This window comes from Dipodomys ordii, unplaced genomic scaffold (genome assembly GCF_000151885.1).
Source record: "Dipodomys ordii isolate 6190 unplaced genomic scaffold, Dord_2.0 Scaffold50, whole genome shotgun sequence".
NCBI lineage: Eukaryota > Metazoa > Chordata > Mammalia > Rodentia > Heteromyidae > Dipodomys > Dipodomys ordii.
Genome location: NW_012267266.1, coordinates 6,755,696 through 6,773,418, shown reverse-complemented (window position 1 = coordinate 6,773,418; position 17,723 = coordinate 6,755,696). Strand labels below are relative to the sequence as shown.

Genomic DNA, 17,723 nt, shown 5'->3' with positions numbered 1-17,723 from the left:
AGATCTTCTAGGAATAAATCAACTGTAGATAAGAACAATTTTGGATTCAGATACAGTTCTTGCTGGCTTGCTGGGTCATGTGTTCCTTTGCATACCTCTATTTCATGGCCATTTCTAGGCCCTTCATGTTCTGTATTTATGAAACATAATTTCTGCAGGGAGAGAGATCATCCTGACTGGAAAGGGGTTGGGTAGAGAGGCTAGCACTGAAGGTAGAAAATACACAGTAATATTTCTAGCAAATGCAGTCCCCTAAGAGTAGACTCTGTCTAGAGCCCACTTTACTGATCTTCCCAGAAAGTGACAGTGCCTGGAACAGGAGATGTAGTCCACTTGCTCGGAGCAGCCCCTGGAGGAGGGATATAGTGTCTTGGTCCCCAGAGTCTCCCTCCAGAGCCCTAGGCATTCACCAAGCAGCTTTCAAACAGGGACAAACCAGCACCCACAGCATCTTTGTTCAACATAGAAGAATGTCTGCCCTGAGCTGTAGTCCTGAGTTCAACCTCTGTATGGATGAAAGAACACTTAACTTCTCTTTCTCTACCTTTGGTAAACAAGCAACAAATGCAATCCTCATGGCAGATCATGAGACCCTTTCCTTTTTGACAGGTGAGAAAAAGCATAAAATACCTTGTTATTCACTCCAGGGCCATTTGATGGCTAAGAGTCCTTCATGTACACAGCAGTTGATAAAGCCAACACAAGCTCTCCCATTGTGGGTGGAGAAGTCCTCCTTACCAGCTCATGGTGTTGAGATGACTGAGGACAGTTTCTCTCTGGTGTCTTACGTTCAACTCTAAATGCCAGATTATGTGCCAGGGCTCCTCCTCTCAGTTCCTTTTCCAACCTTCCAGCACCAGGGACTTGCCCATCCATCCAACATCTCCCTGGTCCTCACTCCACAACGAGACACATACACTCACCCAACATTGAATGCTTCAAGCAATTCTAGTAGAGTAATTTGCTTCTTTCCTGTTTGTTGTGCTTAACTTTTATTTCTGTCTTTTGCTTTTCTCTCCTATCGAAAAAGCTCCCTTTGAAGAGATCTCCTGTAGCAGATGTAGGTACACACACACACACACACACACACACACCTGATTTGAGCAATATCACAATATTGTATCATTAACAGAATTAGTCTTATATGCCCAAACACAGGAAGTCTATAATCCCCCACCCCTAATAAAATAGATGTATGAATTTGTAGCTTTGTAACTGTGCTTTGGAGGGAAGATTACTTATGAAAGAGTTCTGAAACTCTGTAGATGAATTTGTTTCTTCTCCATTGCCTGTCAGGTGCTTAACAAGTGAATATAATTTAACACCGTTTTCACTCTTTCTGCAGCACCTGAAATTCTCCGAGGCTGCGCCTATGGACCAGAAGTGGACATGTGGTCTGTAGGAATAATTACCTACATCCTGTAAGTGAAGAGAAAAGAGTGTTTTCATGTCACATAACGTTTTCTAAGAACCAATAGTTCTCATAAGAACCAAGTAGTTTAACTTTGTGGTCTTTTTATTTTTATTTTTTATGCTAGTATTGAGGTTACACAGGGGCCCTCTCGCTCTTGCTTGGCTTTTTCACTCAAGGCTGGCACTCTACCGCTTGAGCCTCTGCTCCACTGTGGCTTTTTGCTGGTTTATTGGAAATAAAACTCTCATGGACTGCTCTATCCAGCCTAACTTCAAACTGTCATCTTCAGATCTCAGCCTCCTGAGTAGCTATGATTACAAGAATGAGTGCCGGAGTGTAATTGTGGAGGTGGGAGAGAAGGGATGGTAAGGCAAAAACAAAGGAGGAGGCAACAATGCTTGATAGGAAATGCACTCATTACCTTGCTCATGTAACTGTCACCCCACTGTACAATATTTTTACAATAAAAAACATTTTAAAAAAGAAAAGAAAAAGAATGAGTGCCAGGCTGGGATTTTTTTTAATTCATGATTAATGTAGTTAGTGACAGAATTTTCTCAAGACAAATATTGCTTATTATTCTGTAATATTCTTGGGACTACCACTTCTGTACAGGGCTTTACTGTTTCCACTTTGCTGTATAGTACACGTAAGATATGAGAAACGATTCAATGGTCAGTGACCATGATGAATGTACAAACTTATTACATGCTTTTCTTTTGTTTGTTTGCATTTTCTCTAGGATAGACTTAGTCCTTTTAAGAAAGCAACTGCAAACTGGCTCATTTCTTCTCAGAATATTTCAAATGCATTTGGTTTTCAATTTTGTTTTCTTCCTGTTATGTTTTTGAGGGCCCTTTTTATCCTCAGAGGGGGAAAATGAGCTAAATATTTCACTATCTGGTATCTCCAAACACATTAACAAGCTACTGTCTAATAAAGCATAAAGAGTTTCAGGAAATTTGCCAGAATGATGGTGGAATTGCAGGTAATGATGAGGGAAATCATAATACAAATGGAAGTGTCTGGAAATGAAGATTACTGTAGAAAAACTAAAGCACAAGATGTTAATGATTTTGAGAGTTTAATCCCAAACAAGCATATTGGTTTGTGATGTAGAAGGTAATGCAGAGTTACTTTGAGGAACCCATAGTACTCAAATCTATGAGGAAATGTTAGAGGGTGCCAAAGAAATTTTTAGTCTTATTCAAGTTACCATAACCTAATTATAGATAAACTGGGTGGCTTAAGCAACAGATAGGATTTTCTCTGAGGTATGAAGGCTGGAAGTGTGAGGGTAGTAATGTTCCTGCACACCATTTGGGGTTTCAAAGGAGACACAGAGACACTGCCTTCTTACTGTGTCTTCACAAGATGAGATGAGAGAGAGAGAGCATGCTTTGTGGTTCCTTCTTAAAATGGTACTAACCCTATGATATGGGTCCCATTCTGATGATTTTATCTAAATCCAACTTCTTCCCCAAAGCCCATCCTTCCAAGGTGTAGCTTTTCCTGGATGGAACCAGATAAACCCTCTCCCAATGAGACATTCCCTAAGCAAAGTCATTTTTGGACACACTTGAAGTTTTCATTCTCTCCAACTAGTCAGCCTGAGGGGAGAAAATTGGGAGAGCTCTTTTGACTTATTATCACTGGTCCACCCCACGCCCACCCCGCCCCCTGCATTCTCTTCAAAGGCAACATTTGCAACATGTACCTGACAAGGACTTTTACTTCTTTTTTTCACAGTTCCCTTCTAGCCTGTAGTGATTTCGAAACATCCACACATTTCTAAATGGTTGATCCCAGACAAGCAACCCATTTTTTTCTCCTCTTTCTCTTTAAGATGCTAGAGAAGTTCCTGGCTCCTGTTCTCTGCCTTCTTCCATTTATTTCTATGTTGACCTTAAGTGGACAGTGGAAGTTAAGGTAGAGAGATGTCTTTATGATATACAAAAGAGGGCTTCATGTCTAAAGATGAGGTAAATCTGGGCTGTTCATCTGTTGGATGCATCTGATCACTGAGTTAAGACTTTTATGACCATCTCTTGCCAATAGACGAAGCTTCTTAGTTCCATTTGAAATCCAAACAAGAAGGAAATAGCACATTTTAATCCATGCTGTTCCATTTTATATTAAGTTGGAACTCTAATCCTTTTTTGCAGTAAGATAAAGTGAATCACAGCCAATTTTATTACAATTCTTCAAAATTTATACTAAAGATGTTCATTGCTTCTAAAAATTATGTCATCCTTTAGATAACGATTGCTTATTTCATCTTTCTCTTATCCTTTTTAATTTTTTTCTTTATGGTTCTTCAGTAGCAGACAGAATCTTTAGTTGTCCAGTTAGGATCTGCTGAGCTACTATATTATGATTTTTTTCAATATTTATAACCAATACTTGGCCTCTAAAAGAAGGGCTTTTGGTCTTTTCAATCACTTGTTGGTTGGGAGAGATGGCCTTGATACCTGTAACCACATGACCTCATTTAGAATCAATCTTATATCCAGTCTTGCATTTCTAATAAAATTCACAACCCACCATTTAATGGGGTTCATTTCATCTGACAATGTAATAATGATGACATATTGGTAGATACAACTAAAAGCTTTGAATACGAAAGACAGGCATTCTCAGTGAAATCCTCAAACCACTGAGAAGTCAGTCATTCACAAGAAATGACCCATATTTCCTTGGCTTTTTTAAACCCCATTAAAGACAAAGTTAACATACAAACATCAGCACATTCTGCAATTGAGTTTTATATTGTAAGACTGATGTTAACTAACTTCTACTAGGTCTTTTAGCACCTGCCAGTGTTTCCAAACAGCATTGTTTGCTCTGACTGCAGTGGTCAAATAGTGGAGAATATGTGTGAATTGTAGTAAGGTGCTGGCTGGTAAAAGAAGAGACCAATCATATGAGTGTCGTATTTGGGATGATGGCAGAAAGCAGAGATGAAGGGGTGAGTTGTTTCTGCTCCTCAAGAGACTGCAGTGGAGAACTCACAGGACAATTTATTATCTTGCTTAGTTGTGTACCATCTTCCACAGCTACCTCACAACTCTGCACTAAATCTCAGAGGCCATGTTTCCCACAGAATGAACTTCAAGGATCTGTTGCTAGATCATTCTTATTGTATAATGATATTCCACTGCTTCTACCTTATTCTATACGAATCACATACTTGTAAAATGTATCTAATATTCCTACCTAAACCATGCTTGCCTACAGACGAAACAGCATCTGACCATCCCTGGTTGATTGCATTTGGCTTATAGTCTCTGGATCTTCAGACATCTTCACAATTGGGTTTATTTCTGCTTGAAACACACAGTTATACAACTGTGGGTGTTTTTTTCTCTCTCAGAGCCTGAGGAAAACCATCAGAAAAAAGTTGTTATATACGTGCATAGCAAAGTCTACTGAATTGGTGTCCCTAAGAAGTTCTGATTTCCCCTTGTAATAATCTTTTCCACTATATATTTCCTTAATTGAGAGTAACCCAAGGTGTGAAAAGACTAGATGCTGATTTTTTTTCAACTGTGTGATAAAAGTAGTCAAATTTTATTCCACCCATCTAACATAAAAAGACTCTAACTTCTACTCATGAAAAATATCTCTGGAAGACCCTTAACGTGATGCCTATATTGTTAGCTATTGTAAATGGTGTTTTTCATGTCATTATATTATTACTATTATTATTATTATTATTGCTTTAGAAATCCAGTGGTCTTACTTCTTGGATATATAATTTGTCTAGGCCCTACCTGTTGTGAATTATAACAAATATGCAATTGCATACAGGTGCTGAGGAGACACTTTCATGGCTGAAAATTGTGCAAAAGGGACTCTTGAATTTTTGCAGAAATTTAATTACATAAACTTAGTCTTTAAAGATCCTTTCCTCCTTCTATGTTTTCCCTCTAGACTTTGTGGATTTGAACCATTTTATGATGAAAGAGGTGATCAGTTCATGTTCCGGAGAATTCTGAATTGTGAATATTACTTTATCTCCCCGTGGTGGGATGAAGTATCTCTAAACGCCAAGGACTTGGTAAGCGTGACCAAAACACAAGGAAAAGAATTCATTTTATCTAATGATTGAGAAAGCCTTTTTAGAAGCATGCCATCATTAATCCTGCATTATAATTTTAAGATATTTTAAATAAAAATTACTGCATTTTTCTTGAGAATGAAAAATATGTATTTTTATTCATCAGTATTTATATTCTTACAACTTAGACTTATTGTGATATTAATGAGTTTCTCTTCTTGATATAAATACAGATAGAGCCTTGCTTAGGAAAAAATAGTAAAAACCAAGTCAATTTAACCATCCTATATATAGAATTTGTCTGATTACTTGCCTTGATTTAGACATAGTTCAAGTAAATTTCATTCAGTTCTTGAAACGTCACTCAAACTTATTAAATTATCTTGACAATAACACAAGTCCCATATGTCTCATATGTAACCTGTCTCAAAAAAGTTCCACTGTATTGATGCATTTTCTTTTTGTGTTGTATTGCTTCTCACTTAAACTAATAGTGAAGCTTACCTGTACTCAAGAAACAATGTGCTTCTAAAAAAGAAGACAGGAAGTGTATATGTAACTTAAATTGTCAATGCCTATCCTAAAAACTTAAGAACAGTGCCAGGGACCAGTGGCTCATGCCTGTAATTCTACTATTCAGGAGTCTAAGATCTGAGGATCATGGTTCAAAGCCAGACAGGGCAGGAGAGTCCGTGAGACTCTTATCTCCAATTAACCACCAGAAAACTGGACCTGTCACTGTGGCTCAAGTGGTAGAGCGCTCTTGCCTTGAGCTGAAGCACCCAGAGTTCAAACCCATGACCAACAACAACAACAACAACAAAAAATTAAGAAGAGTGAGGGAAAGGTTGGGCTCCAAGGGGTGAATGACAGTGTTGAAAGGGGTGACATTAATCAAGATGTACTGTATTCTTTTTTTTTTTTTTTTGTCAGCTCTTCAGCTCAAGGCTAGCGCTCTACCACTGGAGCCACAGCTCCACTTCCGGCCTTTTTCTTTTTGCTTATGTGGTGCTGAGGAATCGAATCCAGGGCCTCTGGCATGCAAGGCATGCGCTCTACCACTGAGCCACCTTCCCAGCCCTGTACTGTATTCTTAAACAGCTTTGTTGTATGGCAAAAAAAAAAAAAAGGGCAGACCAAGAATATTATAAAATTAGGTTTCCTTTCAGTCTTCAGGATTAAAGTAGAGCTTTTACCATCTCCGTCCTGGAGTCCCTTCCTGAAAGGAAGAGAGGTGTGGCAGGAATCCAAAAGTCCTGGGACCTCACCCCCATAAGCCATGTCACCTGCCCAGCAGTCACAAGGGGCCAAAATTCACTTATCCTTAAAAATGGCCTTCAAGGACAACATGCACTGCCACTTCTAGGAAAGAATAAAGTGGAATACAGCTGTTAAAAAAAAATTCACCTTTATCCTCTCTCAGCCTTTCCCACTTCTGGGCATTTACCCTAATGATCACAAACAAGGCCATACTAAAGCTACCAGCACAACTATGTTTATCGAAGCATTATTCACCATAGCTAGGATATGGAACCAACCCAGATGCCCCTCAGTAGATGAATGGATCAAGAAAATGTAGAACCTATATACAATGGAATTTTATGCTTCTATCAGAAAGAATGACACTGCCCCATTTGTTAGGAAATGGAAAGACTTGGAAAAAATCATATTAAGTGAAGTTATCCAGTCTCAAAGAAATTTAGGTCCCATGGTTTCCCTTATTTGTAATCATTAGTATATATATATAGGATTGTCTTATCAGATGAGTTGAAAAGCTCAAAAACATGTACAAATGACCATATAAGATGATGCTAAGTGAAATGAACCCCAAGATATGGACACAAGAAGTCTGTCTTTATTGTTATTGTTTTAAATGTACCATGTGATTTTATTTTTTGTTGTTGCTGTTTCCTTTGTATGTTCTTTCCCCTATGGCATATCCCCTATTGTCACTGCACTCAATTTTGATACCCTGCATCTTGTATATACATATGTCTAATCTGGGGAGGGGAAGGGGAATAACAAAACGCTGAAACAAGGACACAGGATGACCCATTGCAACAAGGATACCCACAGGACAGTATATTGGAAACAAACTTTGCAACTTCAGGTGGCAGAGGGGGTGGGGATAGGAGTGTGGGAGGTAGGGAGGGAAGGGATACTGGGCAACAACAAGGAAGGAAGGGGTAACAATGATTGACAAGTAATGTACTCATTGCCTTACTTATATAACTGTAACCCCTCTGTACAACATCTTAACAATAAAATTTTTAAAAATTCACTGCCAATCCTATAGTGAAAAACTACATAGAAAAAAAAAACAAAAGCTAACTTTTTGGAATCATCAGAGAGATCTTAAGAGTCATCTAGCCCTCCTCTCATTTTAAAGATGAGCATAAAACCAGCTAGATGAAATGACTGACCAAGGCCACACATTACGAGAATTCACTCAGGTTTTCACACCCCCAGGACTCTTTTCCCTCCAAATATCTCTGCTTTTCCATCAGTGTGCTTCCACGGAACAGATCCCTCAAGGCCCATGGTTTTTCCAATGTGACTGAGAATACATGTGATATCTGGCTATGTCACTCCACACTTCTGAGCATGCTCCAGCCTACCCCCTCCTCCCCTCCACCACTGCCACCGTCTGAATCCCACTGTCTTCTCTCACCTGCACCACTGCCATCCCCTGTGACCCCCCTAAAACTTCTTGTGCCTTTCTCAGTCACACTTCACACAAGATCCAGAGGTCTCTTCCTACTAATCCAGAAGCTTCAGCCCAAATACATGCTTCTTTGCAGAGGTGTCAGAAAAGAAGTGAAAGGAGAACCAGACACTATTTTTTTTCTTATTTAACTTGTTGCATCATTTTTTTTTTTACTTCTTGGGTTATTGGAGTTAGAAAAGGTGTGTGTGTGTGTGTGTGTGTGTGTGTGTGTGTGTGTGTGTGTGTGTGTGTGTACATGCCAGTCCTGGGGCTTTCACTAGGGTCCTGGGTGCTGTTCATGAGCTTTTGTGCTCAAGGCTAGTGCTCTACCTCTTGAGCCACAGCTTCACTTTCAGTTTTTTGGTGGATAATTGGAGATAAGTGTCTCAAGGAGTTTTCTGCTCTGACTGTCTTTAAACCACAATCCTCAGCCTCCTAAGTAGTTGACATGAACCATTGTCACCCAAAGCCCTTTATCAGAATGAAGTCCAGAGAGGTTGCTCACCTTGCAACATTATTTGCAGCAGCCACACGATGAGCTTTAGCATGGTGTAGAACAGAGTTTGAATTCAAACTCCAATTATAAATTGTCTGAACCTGGGCGAAACTATTCTTTGAGCTTCTGCCCATCTCTCATTTGTGAATTGGAGCTGACAGTCTCAAATTCAAAGATTACCAATATGGATTTTAGTGATGTTTTGTACACATATAAGAATGTATTTACATGAAAACTGTCTGTCTCCTGAACACTTGCTTTACCCTAGTAACCAAAGCTGACCAGGGGGTTGTTTACATATACCTAAGCTCAGATGCTGACTAGCCATGCGTTGCAAATCTGAATTCTTTATGTGCATGTAAGGCCTGGATGGAAACCCTTGTGGGAACACTTCCTATATTAGCTGTTCTTGTTTCATTGATTCAGAGGGCCATTGGTGTGACCTGACTTGTTTGGAACTTAGTCTCTGGTCTTGCTCAAGCAGGTATCTCAATAAAAGCCTTGCCTGTAAAAAAAAAAAAAAGAATGTATTTACAGAGAAATTAGAGATTTAACCAGAGCTTGTACATCCTTGATTACAAATAGTCTCTCCTTCAAATTGGGTCACACCCTCTGTAGCTGAGAGCAGGAAATTATGTCATTTGTTGGTCTTCCTAGAAATCTGTTGTCTGTTCATCTACACAAGCAGAAGTAATCCTTACAGAAGGGGATACCTTTGTTTAGATTCAGTCATTTAAGCAAATCATACTCCCAAGCCAATGACTTCTTTACTTTGATGTTAAAATGTCTTTTACTCTAGTTCTGGGATTATTCCTTTAAATATCCTCAAAGAGAGAAAAAACTCTAAGCCCCAAGAGAATGGTAAGATATTATTCCACAAGGACAAGGATTTGTTTCCCATTTATTCCTCAGAGAAAGAACAATGGTCCGTGAGTGACTGTTACCTTGAGGTATAGTTTAAGAGCTGAATTCTAGGTGATTGCAAAGCACAATCTAGAATTATCTAGATGTTGGTTCTGCCTTCAAGGAGTGTTCTCTCTAAGGGAAAGTCAAGGCCTGCTTCTTTAACCTCTGTTCGACAGAAGTCTGGTAGTTTAGGGTCAGACATAGTTCACGCCACCATCTTCCTGCTCTCCCTCTACTGCTGCTACCTGAAGCCAGTCCTACTCCTGGTGACCCCTGAGGAATTAAACACTTACTTAAACAGATTACATATATATCTATATGTATATACTTAGTGCTACTAGTAGGAAAAAAGAACATGACCTAGAAGTTCATAAGCTGAGGGCAAGTCTAGGTCACAATCAAAGGTTCCCTAAGTCTATCTTTCTTTCTATTATCAGGTCAAAAAATTAATTGTTTTGGATCCTAAGAAACGGTTGAATACATTTCAAGCCCTCCAGCATCCATGGGTCACAGGTAAAGCAGCCAACTTTGTACACATGGATACTGCTCAAAAGAAGCTCCAAGAATTCAATGCTCGGCGCAAGCTGAAGGTAAAACAACATGGTTTGTTTTGTTTCTTTTTTTCATTTCAAGACATATTTATTTGCAAAAATTGTCACTGGTTAATCAATCCATTAATAATTATCAATTCAGGAATGATGTCCTAAACATGGACTATGGGATACTTTATTGTATACAGTTATGAAAACGTCATTTATAAGCCTATTGTTTTGTACAGTTAATTAATGAAAGGAATTATTTTGGTTCTTAAAAAGAAGAGTTTTCTTTAGGCATTCACACACAATGAAACCAAAGGAGGATACTCTTAGGAAGGAACACAAGGCACAATGCCTATGTATATCTGATCATATAAAATTATATTTATTGAAAATATAAAATAAAATAATATTCATCCAAGCTGAAGGTAAAATAACATGGTTTGTTTTGTTTCTTTTCTTTCTTCTTCTTTTTTTTTTGTCAGTCATGAGGCCTGAACTCTGGGCCTGGGCGCTGTCCCTCAGCTCTTCAGCTCAAGGTTAGCACTCTACCACGTGAGCCACAGTGCCACTTCCAGCTTTTTTCTGCTTATGTGGTGCTGAGGAACCGAACCCAGGGTCTCATGCATGCAAGCACTGTACCACTGAGCCACCTTCCCAGCCCTGTTTCTTTTTTTTCTATTATTCATCCAAAGGAACTCCAGGAAATGGAAACAAACAAACTATAAGAGGGTTTGTTGTTGTTCCTTTAGTACTAGTATTCATTTCTCTTGGCACTAGGGGAAAAAATCCTAGTTTGAAATCCCAACAGTGCTGACATAGAACCACTGCTTTTCTCTCATGAGTTCTCTCTCTGTTAGTAACAATAATAATGTTGTTTGTTGAAATTTATTTACCAAATGGATGATTGCTGGTGCTCATCTAACTAAGGCATTGATCAGAAAACTTAACATTTACCCAGAAATATGCTTTATTTTTGAATGAGTGAAAATTGACAATCTTGGAATCTGTATTTTATAAGTAATTTCTATACTTGGCAAACATTCAAGTTAAGTAACACAGAAAATATTTAACAGGGTCTGGGAAGGTGGCTTAGTGGTAGAATGCTTGCCTTGCATGCATGAGGCCTGGGTTCAATTCCTTAGCACCACATAAGCAGAAAAAGCCAGAAGTGGTGCTGTGGCTTAAGTGGTAGAGCACTAGCCTTGAGCTGAAGAGCTGAGGGATAGCACCCAGGCCCAGAGTTCAGGTCCCACTACTGCCAAAAAAGAAAGAAAATAGTTAACGAAGTATATCTGTTTTGTAGATTATATATGAAATAGAGATTCCACACATTTCTGTGATATAGTGATATTTAGTCTAGCAATAAAAACAGAGTATCCCAGAGAATAACTAAGAGTCAGAATTAAGCTTTTACTCAGTTATTTTTCACAGGCTAATATAAATAACTCTGAAGGGATCTATAATCAAATAAATTTGAAATACCTTAGACAGAGTAACATTGACTTAAGCCAGGATTTCATAAGCTAACTAACTTAACTATGGAACTCTTCTGTCCCCATAATACCAACTAACATCATAGAACCAGTGTTCCATAAAACAAATACTTGGGGAAATAGTCTAAAATTTTAGACTAGTCATCCATGGGGAAACACATTTTGTGATTTGAGATGTCCAGATGGTTTTGAGATTAAAATATTATGATTGCTGATTCTCCAAACAAGTTCCTTCCCAAGACATGAACCTCACAGACACAAGCCATATGAACAAGTTAAGGATTGAACTCTTGAGTTGGATTTTTTTTTCCCCCCCAATTAGGCTGCAGTGAAAGCCGTAGTGGCCTCTTCCAGGTTGGGAAGTGCCAGTAGCAGCCATAGCAGTATCCAGGAGAGCCAAAAGGTAAGCCAAGAAACATCTCCAAATCAAGATGACAAGGACATCAACACTCCTCCTCAAGATGGAGCCCCTCAAAAAGATGGAGCCCCAAAGGCAGCTGAAGGTGAAGAGGCAGAGCACCAGAAGGTGCAGTCCATAAAGAAGGATATAGATGCTGTTGCTGCCTCCAGCATGGTACCCAAAACATGGGAAGATGGGATAAAGATGGCTGACCCCGGAACAGAATATGACACAGAAACAGAGAACGAGCCAGAAACAGAGGTCGACTCAGAAGAGGAGGAACCGAAGACTATGACCGAAACCTTCGACGAAGATCAGGAAGACCCTGACGTGGAACTCGGAGTGCCACAGCCAGATGAGATCCTGCCAGAGTATTAAGCTGGCCTCCTTCAGATCTAGAGGCCAAACCTTGGCATTTTATTTACTTTGTCCTTCAGCAAGGAAGGTGTGGAAGCATGACATGCACTGTAGTGATTCTGTTTTTGAGGTGCAAAAAAAAATCATAGATACCAGTTGGTAATCCTAACTAAAATGCATGTGACTGCTTTATAAAAGTATTAGTGTTTTCTATGGCATGTAACGGATACCTTATACTGATGAATTAATTGATGTTGCAAGTAAACACAACACTTAGAAACACATTTTCAGCACCGGTGACACATATTTGAAGGGAACAGTAGCAAATTGATTTTTCCTTGAAAAATCTATCTGTTTCATATCCGTTGGCTTTCTACAAAAGCAGTAGTAATTCCTGTGAATGACTGCACAGGTATTATTACCAGCTGTAAGGCAGGTTTTTGTGACTTTCCCCACACTTACTTTTCATCATTCATGAGTTCAACTGTTTTAAAGGATCTTATTATAGGGGATGCTTGTACAGTATGTACAAAAATTTCCCTTTGCAATGGTAAGAAATTGAAGCATTCTTATAAGAGGCAAGGATCCATAACTCCTAAAGCTCCTTTGGACCAAGTATTTTTACATTATTTTCACATATGCTATGTAATAATAGGCAAAATGTTCTATTATAAAAGCTGCCATTTTACAATCCTGGAGAAAGGATTTTTTTAACTCATTTTGAGTTTTCTTTTTCCTTCACCTGCTCTTTCCAATAAGATGGCTTCCAGATGGATAGAGCTTAGGTGAGGATAAAGAAATGTAGAGTAACAAATAAGGTAAAACTGAGGCCTAGATATATAAAGATACAATTGTGTTCATAAATTTATACAAACTTATGGATAAGAATTTTTTATGGGTAAAACTGTGTAACTAACAAGTTTCAAATATTTAGAAATATCAATTCCACAGATTGGTGCCAAAAAATCTTTGGAAAGAATGAGGACAGCACATTGCATTTCACATAATTCATTATACATGGTACACAATAGTTACCTCCCCTTTCAAATGATAGTTACCTGGGTTTATGAACTTAAATATAAAAAGTACAGGTTTTTTTCTCAGATTTGAATTGAAATTTCCCACACTTTGCAAAGTTCTGAAATTTTCCATGGCAGAAACTTTAGCGCAATGTAAAAATTTTACCTTAACAATAAACAATAACAAAACTAAAGAAAATACTCATTTCAAATAAGATTCACAAGATGCTAGAACAGATTTCATTGTACTATTTTCCCTCTTCTTTCTTTGACTTTCATGGAAAAACTTCCCTCATCACAATTTTATGAATTTCAAATATCTCAAATTTCTAGCTGAGTCAAAATGAATATTTTATCAAGAATAATGATCATATTTTGGTGATCATTACTTTGGTGTGTTTTCTTAATTTTAAAGGATTATTTTCCAAGTCCAAAATGGAGACAATAAAGGTGATAAGCAAATAATCTTCCTAGATAGTAAATTTTAAATTATTCAGGTTCCTCCTAACATTGTTGTTGGAAAGTAAAGCTAAATCTCTGCCTTCTGGAGGCTACCGGATCTCAGTACACATTCTGCCTGTCTTTTGAAGAGAAAAGGTAAGGCTTCTTATAATCCATAGAGATTTGGTAGTTTTCTGATACCAAGAAAAAGATCCTGATGAAGTAAATCACCTAACCTCAGGTAACTATTTTGGTTTTATTTTTCTTTATTAATTACTAGTGTGTGCCCTTTTCTCCCTTTTACCTTCTTTTAACTTTTTTGGACTTCTCACTTTGAGTGTTATATGTAAAGGGATTAATACTTACTTTTCAGCCTTAAAGAATAATTTCACTAGGCACCACTGGTTCACAACTATAATCCTAACTACTTAGGAGGCGGAGATCTGAGAATCACAGTTCGAATACAGCCTGGGTAGAAAAGTCCATGAGATGCTTATCTCACATTAACACCCAAAAGACAGAAGTGGAGCTGTGACTCAAGTGGTAGCATGCTGTCCTTGAGCACAAAAGCTCAGGGATAGACTACAGGCCCTGAGGTCAAGCCCCAAGACTGGCATCAAAGGGCAGGGGAAAGGAAAAGAATAACTTCATTAAGCATTAAGCTTTCCATTTAAGAAGAAGAAAAGTTTTCTGGTATAATTTTTCCAATGAGATTTAAAAGGTATACATGGTAAGTGTCTCATACATAAGAAGAGCAAAGAAGAGAGAGAAAGGGGTATTGTTAGAAGACGCCAATTCATTAGGAGGTAAGAATACATCACCACTACCAGCTCACCTAATACTGTTCCAAGTGCAGATGTGTTAACATTCCAACCTGAGCGGACTGATTGATTGGCCCCGTGGACAACAGAAATGGCCCTGCAAAGGCCAGAGCCAGTACACATTTTAGAATTTACTTACTTAGGTGCTGGGAGGTTGGCTCAGTGGCAGAGTGCTTGCCTCACATGCATAAGGCCCTGGGTTTGATTCCTCAGCACCACATAAACAGAAAAAAGCTGGAAGTGGTGCTGTGGCTCAAGTGGTAGAACGCTAGCCTTGAGCTGAAGAGCTGAAGGACAATGCCCAGACTGAGTTCAGCCCACACGACAGACAAAAAAAAAAAAAAAATTACCCACTTACATTATTGCATGTGACCATTCCTTGTTATATTCAAGCATAAAGTAATTCCCTCTCTTTTATAATCTATAAACTACCTAAGTACCAGAAGGAATTTGAAATTTTGACTTGTGTGTAAGAGATTAAGTCCTGACAATACCTATATGGTGACTAAGCCCTTTCAGTTCAAAATGGGTCAACCATTCACAAGAAAGGCATTTCAGTCAAATAATTCCAAGACTTTATAGGCATACACTCTAATAAGTTATATAGGGATTACATTAGAGTATTTGAAAGGTCAACATTTACATAGCTTGTTAAATGGAAATAGGTATCTGTTTTGAAGATTATTTAGCTAAATTAATGTAGAAAAAGAGAATCTGAATTTGAAAAAATTACTTCATAATATTAGTCTTAATTGGCAAAGTCACAAAGCAGAATACTTTTTGAATCTCAACAAATAGCAATCAACTACATTTTGCATTTTAGAGTTGACAGTAATCACATTATTTTATTGGTTTTCATATTGAGAAGTTCAGACACACTGCATAAATTAGATTCTTTTACCATGAAGGCACTCTTGAATTATTTTTCCCATTAAAAGAAATCTAATTGTGATTCTAGTGGTTTTCTCAAACTGTAAAGCGTTCATTGTCAGGCTGGGATGTAGCTCAGTGGCAAAGTGCTTGCCTAGCAAGTACAACGTCCTGGGTTCGATCCCCAGTACCAAAAAAGAAAAGACAAAAAAAGAAAATACAGTTAAAAAAAAGAGTTCATTGTCACAGGGACCCATATATAAGGTAGAAAACTGGGGACACGCTTGTAGAAGCTATTGTCTAAAACAGTACTGTATGGAATAAAAAGATTACAAGTCACATGTGTTTTAAATTTTCTAATATCCATAAAATGGATTACAGTATATTTTAACCCAGTGTATCTAAAGTATAACAATATAACTAATATTCAATGATGGGATATTTTGAATTATTTTTATAGTAAGTTTTCAAAATGAGGGGGTGTTTGTTAACACCTTTAGGACATCAAATAGTCAGGAGCCAATAGAACTAGTGGTTGCTGTATCTGTGCTAATGCAGAGCACTTCTTATTTTAAGCAAAGTGACATTTCAGTTTCTGTGCCTCAGTTTTCCACATTGGTGAGAAGCCAGGAAGAAATGTTTCAGAAATGTTATAGATTGAAATAAGGAGAGAGAGAGAAAAAAATTGGCTACTCCTGGTCATTCATGGGCTTCCACAAGTGTTTCACAACCTGACTTCAAAGACGACCACTTTCCTGGGCATTGCCAAACTGGCTGCTGGCCAAATTCTTCTGCTCCCTCATCATGCCCTGGAATAGAGTCTCATAAATGCTGCCACACAGCCCACAGTGTTCTGACTTACTCAAATCTGCTGTGGTTCAACCATATGTCCCCCATGAGAAAAGACCACACAGAGAATCCAGATTTGTCCACCAGTACTAAGCTGGCCACCATCTTCTATGACAGGCAGTCCATCTTTTTAGACATACAAATTTGCATAATGGGCATTGTATGATAATGGTGATACTATGCCAGTTACCCCACTTCCCCAAAATGGGAAGATGGCCACTGACTGATATATTTTTTTAGATTTCCTGAGAAGGGTTTAATCAACACTGCCATTACACACAGACTTTTTAAAGACTTTCCAGAATTTTTTTTTACATTCTGATCTAGAAAAATCATTTTTTAGTGGGAGACTTAAAAAAAAGAAAGAAGCACTTTGCCTTTTCCTAGGACCTCAGTTGCACAGTATTTTAACATTTTTATAACAATGTTTAGCAATTTCTATTTCCATTTTCACATGCAAGGTAACTAATTGTAGGTTGCCTACAGGCTGATGATTTAAAAAGAGCCATTTTGTTTCATAATTCAGTTTTTATTGCACTGAAGCAGCTGGTTGCATTTAAAATTGGAAAAGGGAAAGTAAATGCCATAAAGGCAAAGAATAAAATTAGTAAACCTTTCCTGTTTTGGGATTGTTCTTGCAAAGCCAATTCAAAGACATTTTCTTTAAAAGGTCAACAAAGTAAATTAGTACTAGGTTTTTCTTGATGGGTGTTTGTTGACTTTACACACACACACGCGCGCGCGCGCACACACACACACACCAAATACACAGCAGAGACAATTACAAAATTAGAATATTATAATATGATTTACTTGTCAAGGTAGAACATTCAATCTTGCCATGTAGGTCTACTTGAGACAATGCAATGTTTCTAGACATTTACTTGTGTAATAGGATTTGTAATTTTCTTGTAAGTACTAGCCATTAGGTCATATTCCAATTTCCTTAATGCTTATCATTACTACATTCCTGATACATTATTTCCTTAGTGCTCACATTAATGCATTGTTAACTTTTGAGCATTTACTGATTTAACACTGGTGATTAGACTGTATGTCTGCAGTGTTTTTTAAAAAAATATTGTACACATGTAATATTGGTATTATAATATTTGTAACCACATGATAAACAAAATATACCCAATCATTTTCTATTAAATTTTGTCCTTTTACTCTTCTGACACATTCAGGGTGACTTTCTAACTCCTTGATAAATACAGGAAGAAGAAAGAAGAAAGGACAGAGAGGGTGAAAGAGCAAAAGAAAATTATGGAGAGTTATTAGCTTCAGTCTCCAATGATAACCAAGTATATAGCATTTCCTTTTTCTATATTTTAATATATTAAGGGCA

The 17,723-nt window shown here is 37.9% G+C and overlaps 1 protein-coding gene across 1 annotated transcript in view; it reads left to right on the top strand.

Moving 5' to 3' along the window:
• Positions 1–12,585, top strand: part of Camk4 (calcium/calmodulin-dependent protein kinase IV) — a 157,753-nt gene extending 145,168 nt beyond the window's left edge. Inside the window, 4 exon segments of the mRNA XM_013020316.1 lie at positions 1,346–1,421; positions 5,348–5,474; positions 10,021–10,173; positions 11,938–12,585. Coding sequence (XP_012875770.1) covers positions 1,346–1,421; positions 5,348–5,474; positions 10,021–10,173; positions 11,938–12,393 — 812 coding nt within the window. The 3' untranslated portion in view covers positions 12,394–12,585.
• Positions 12,586–17,723: the final 5,138 nt, after the last annotated feature.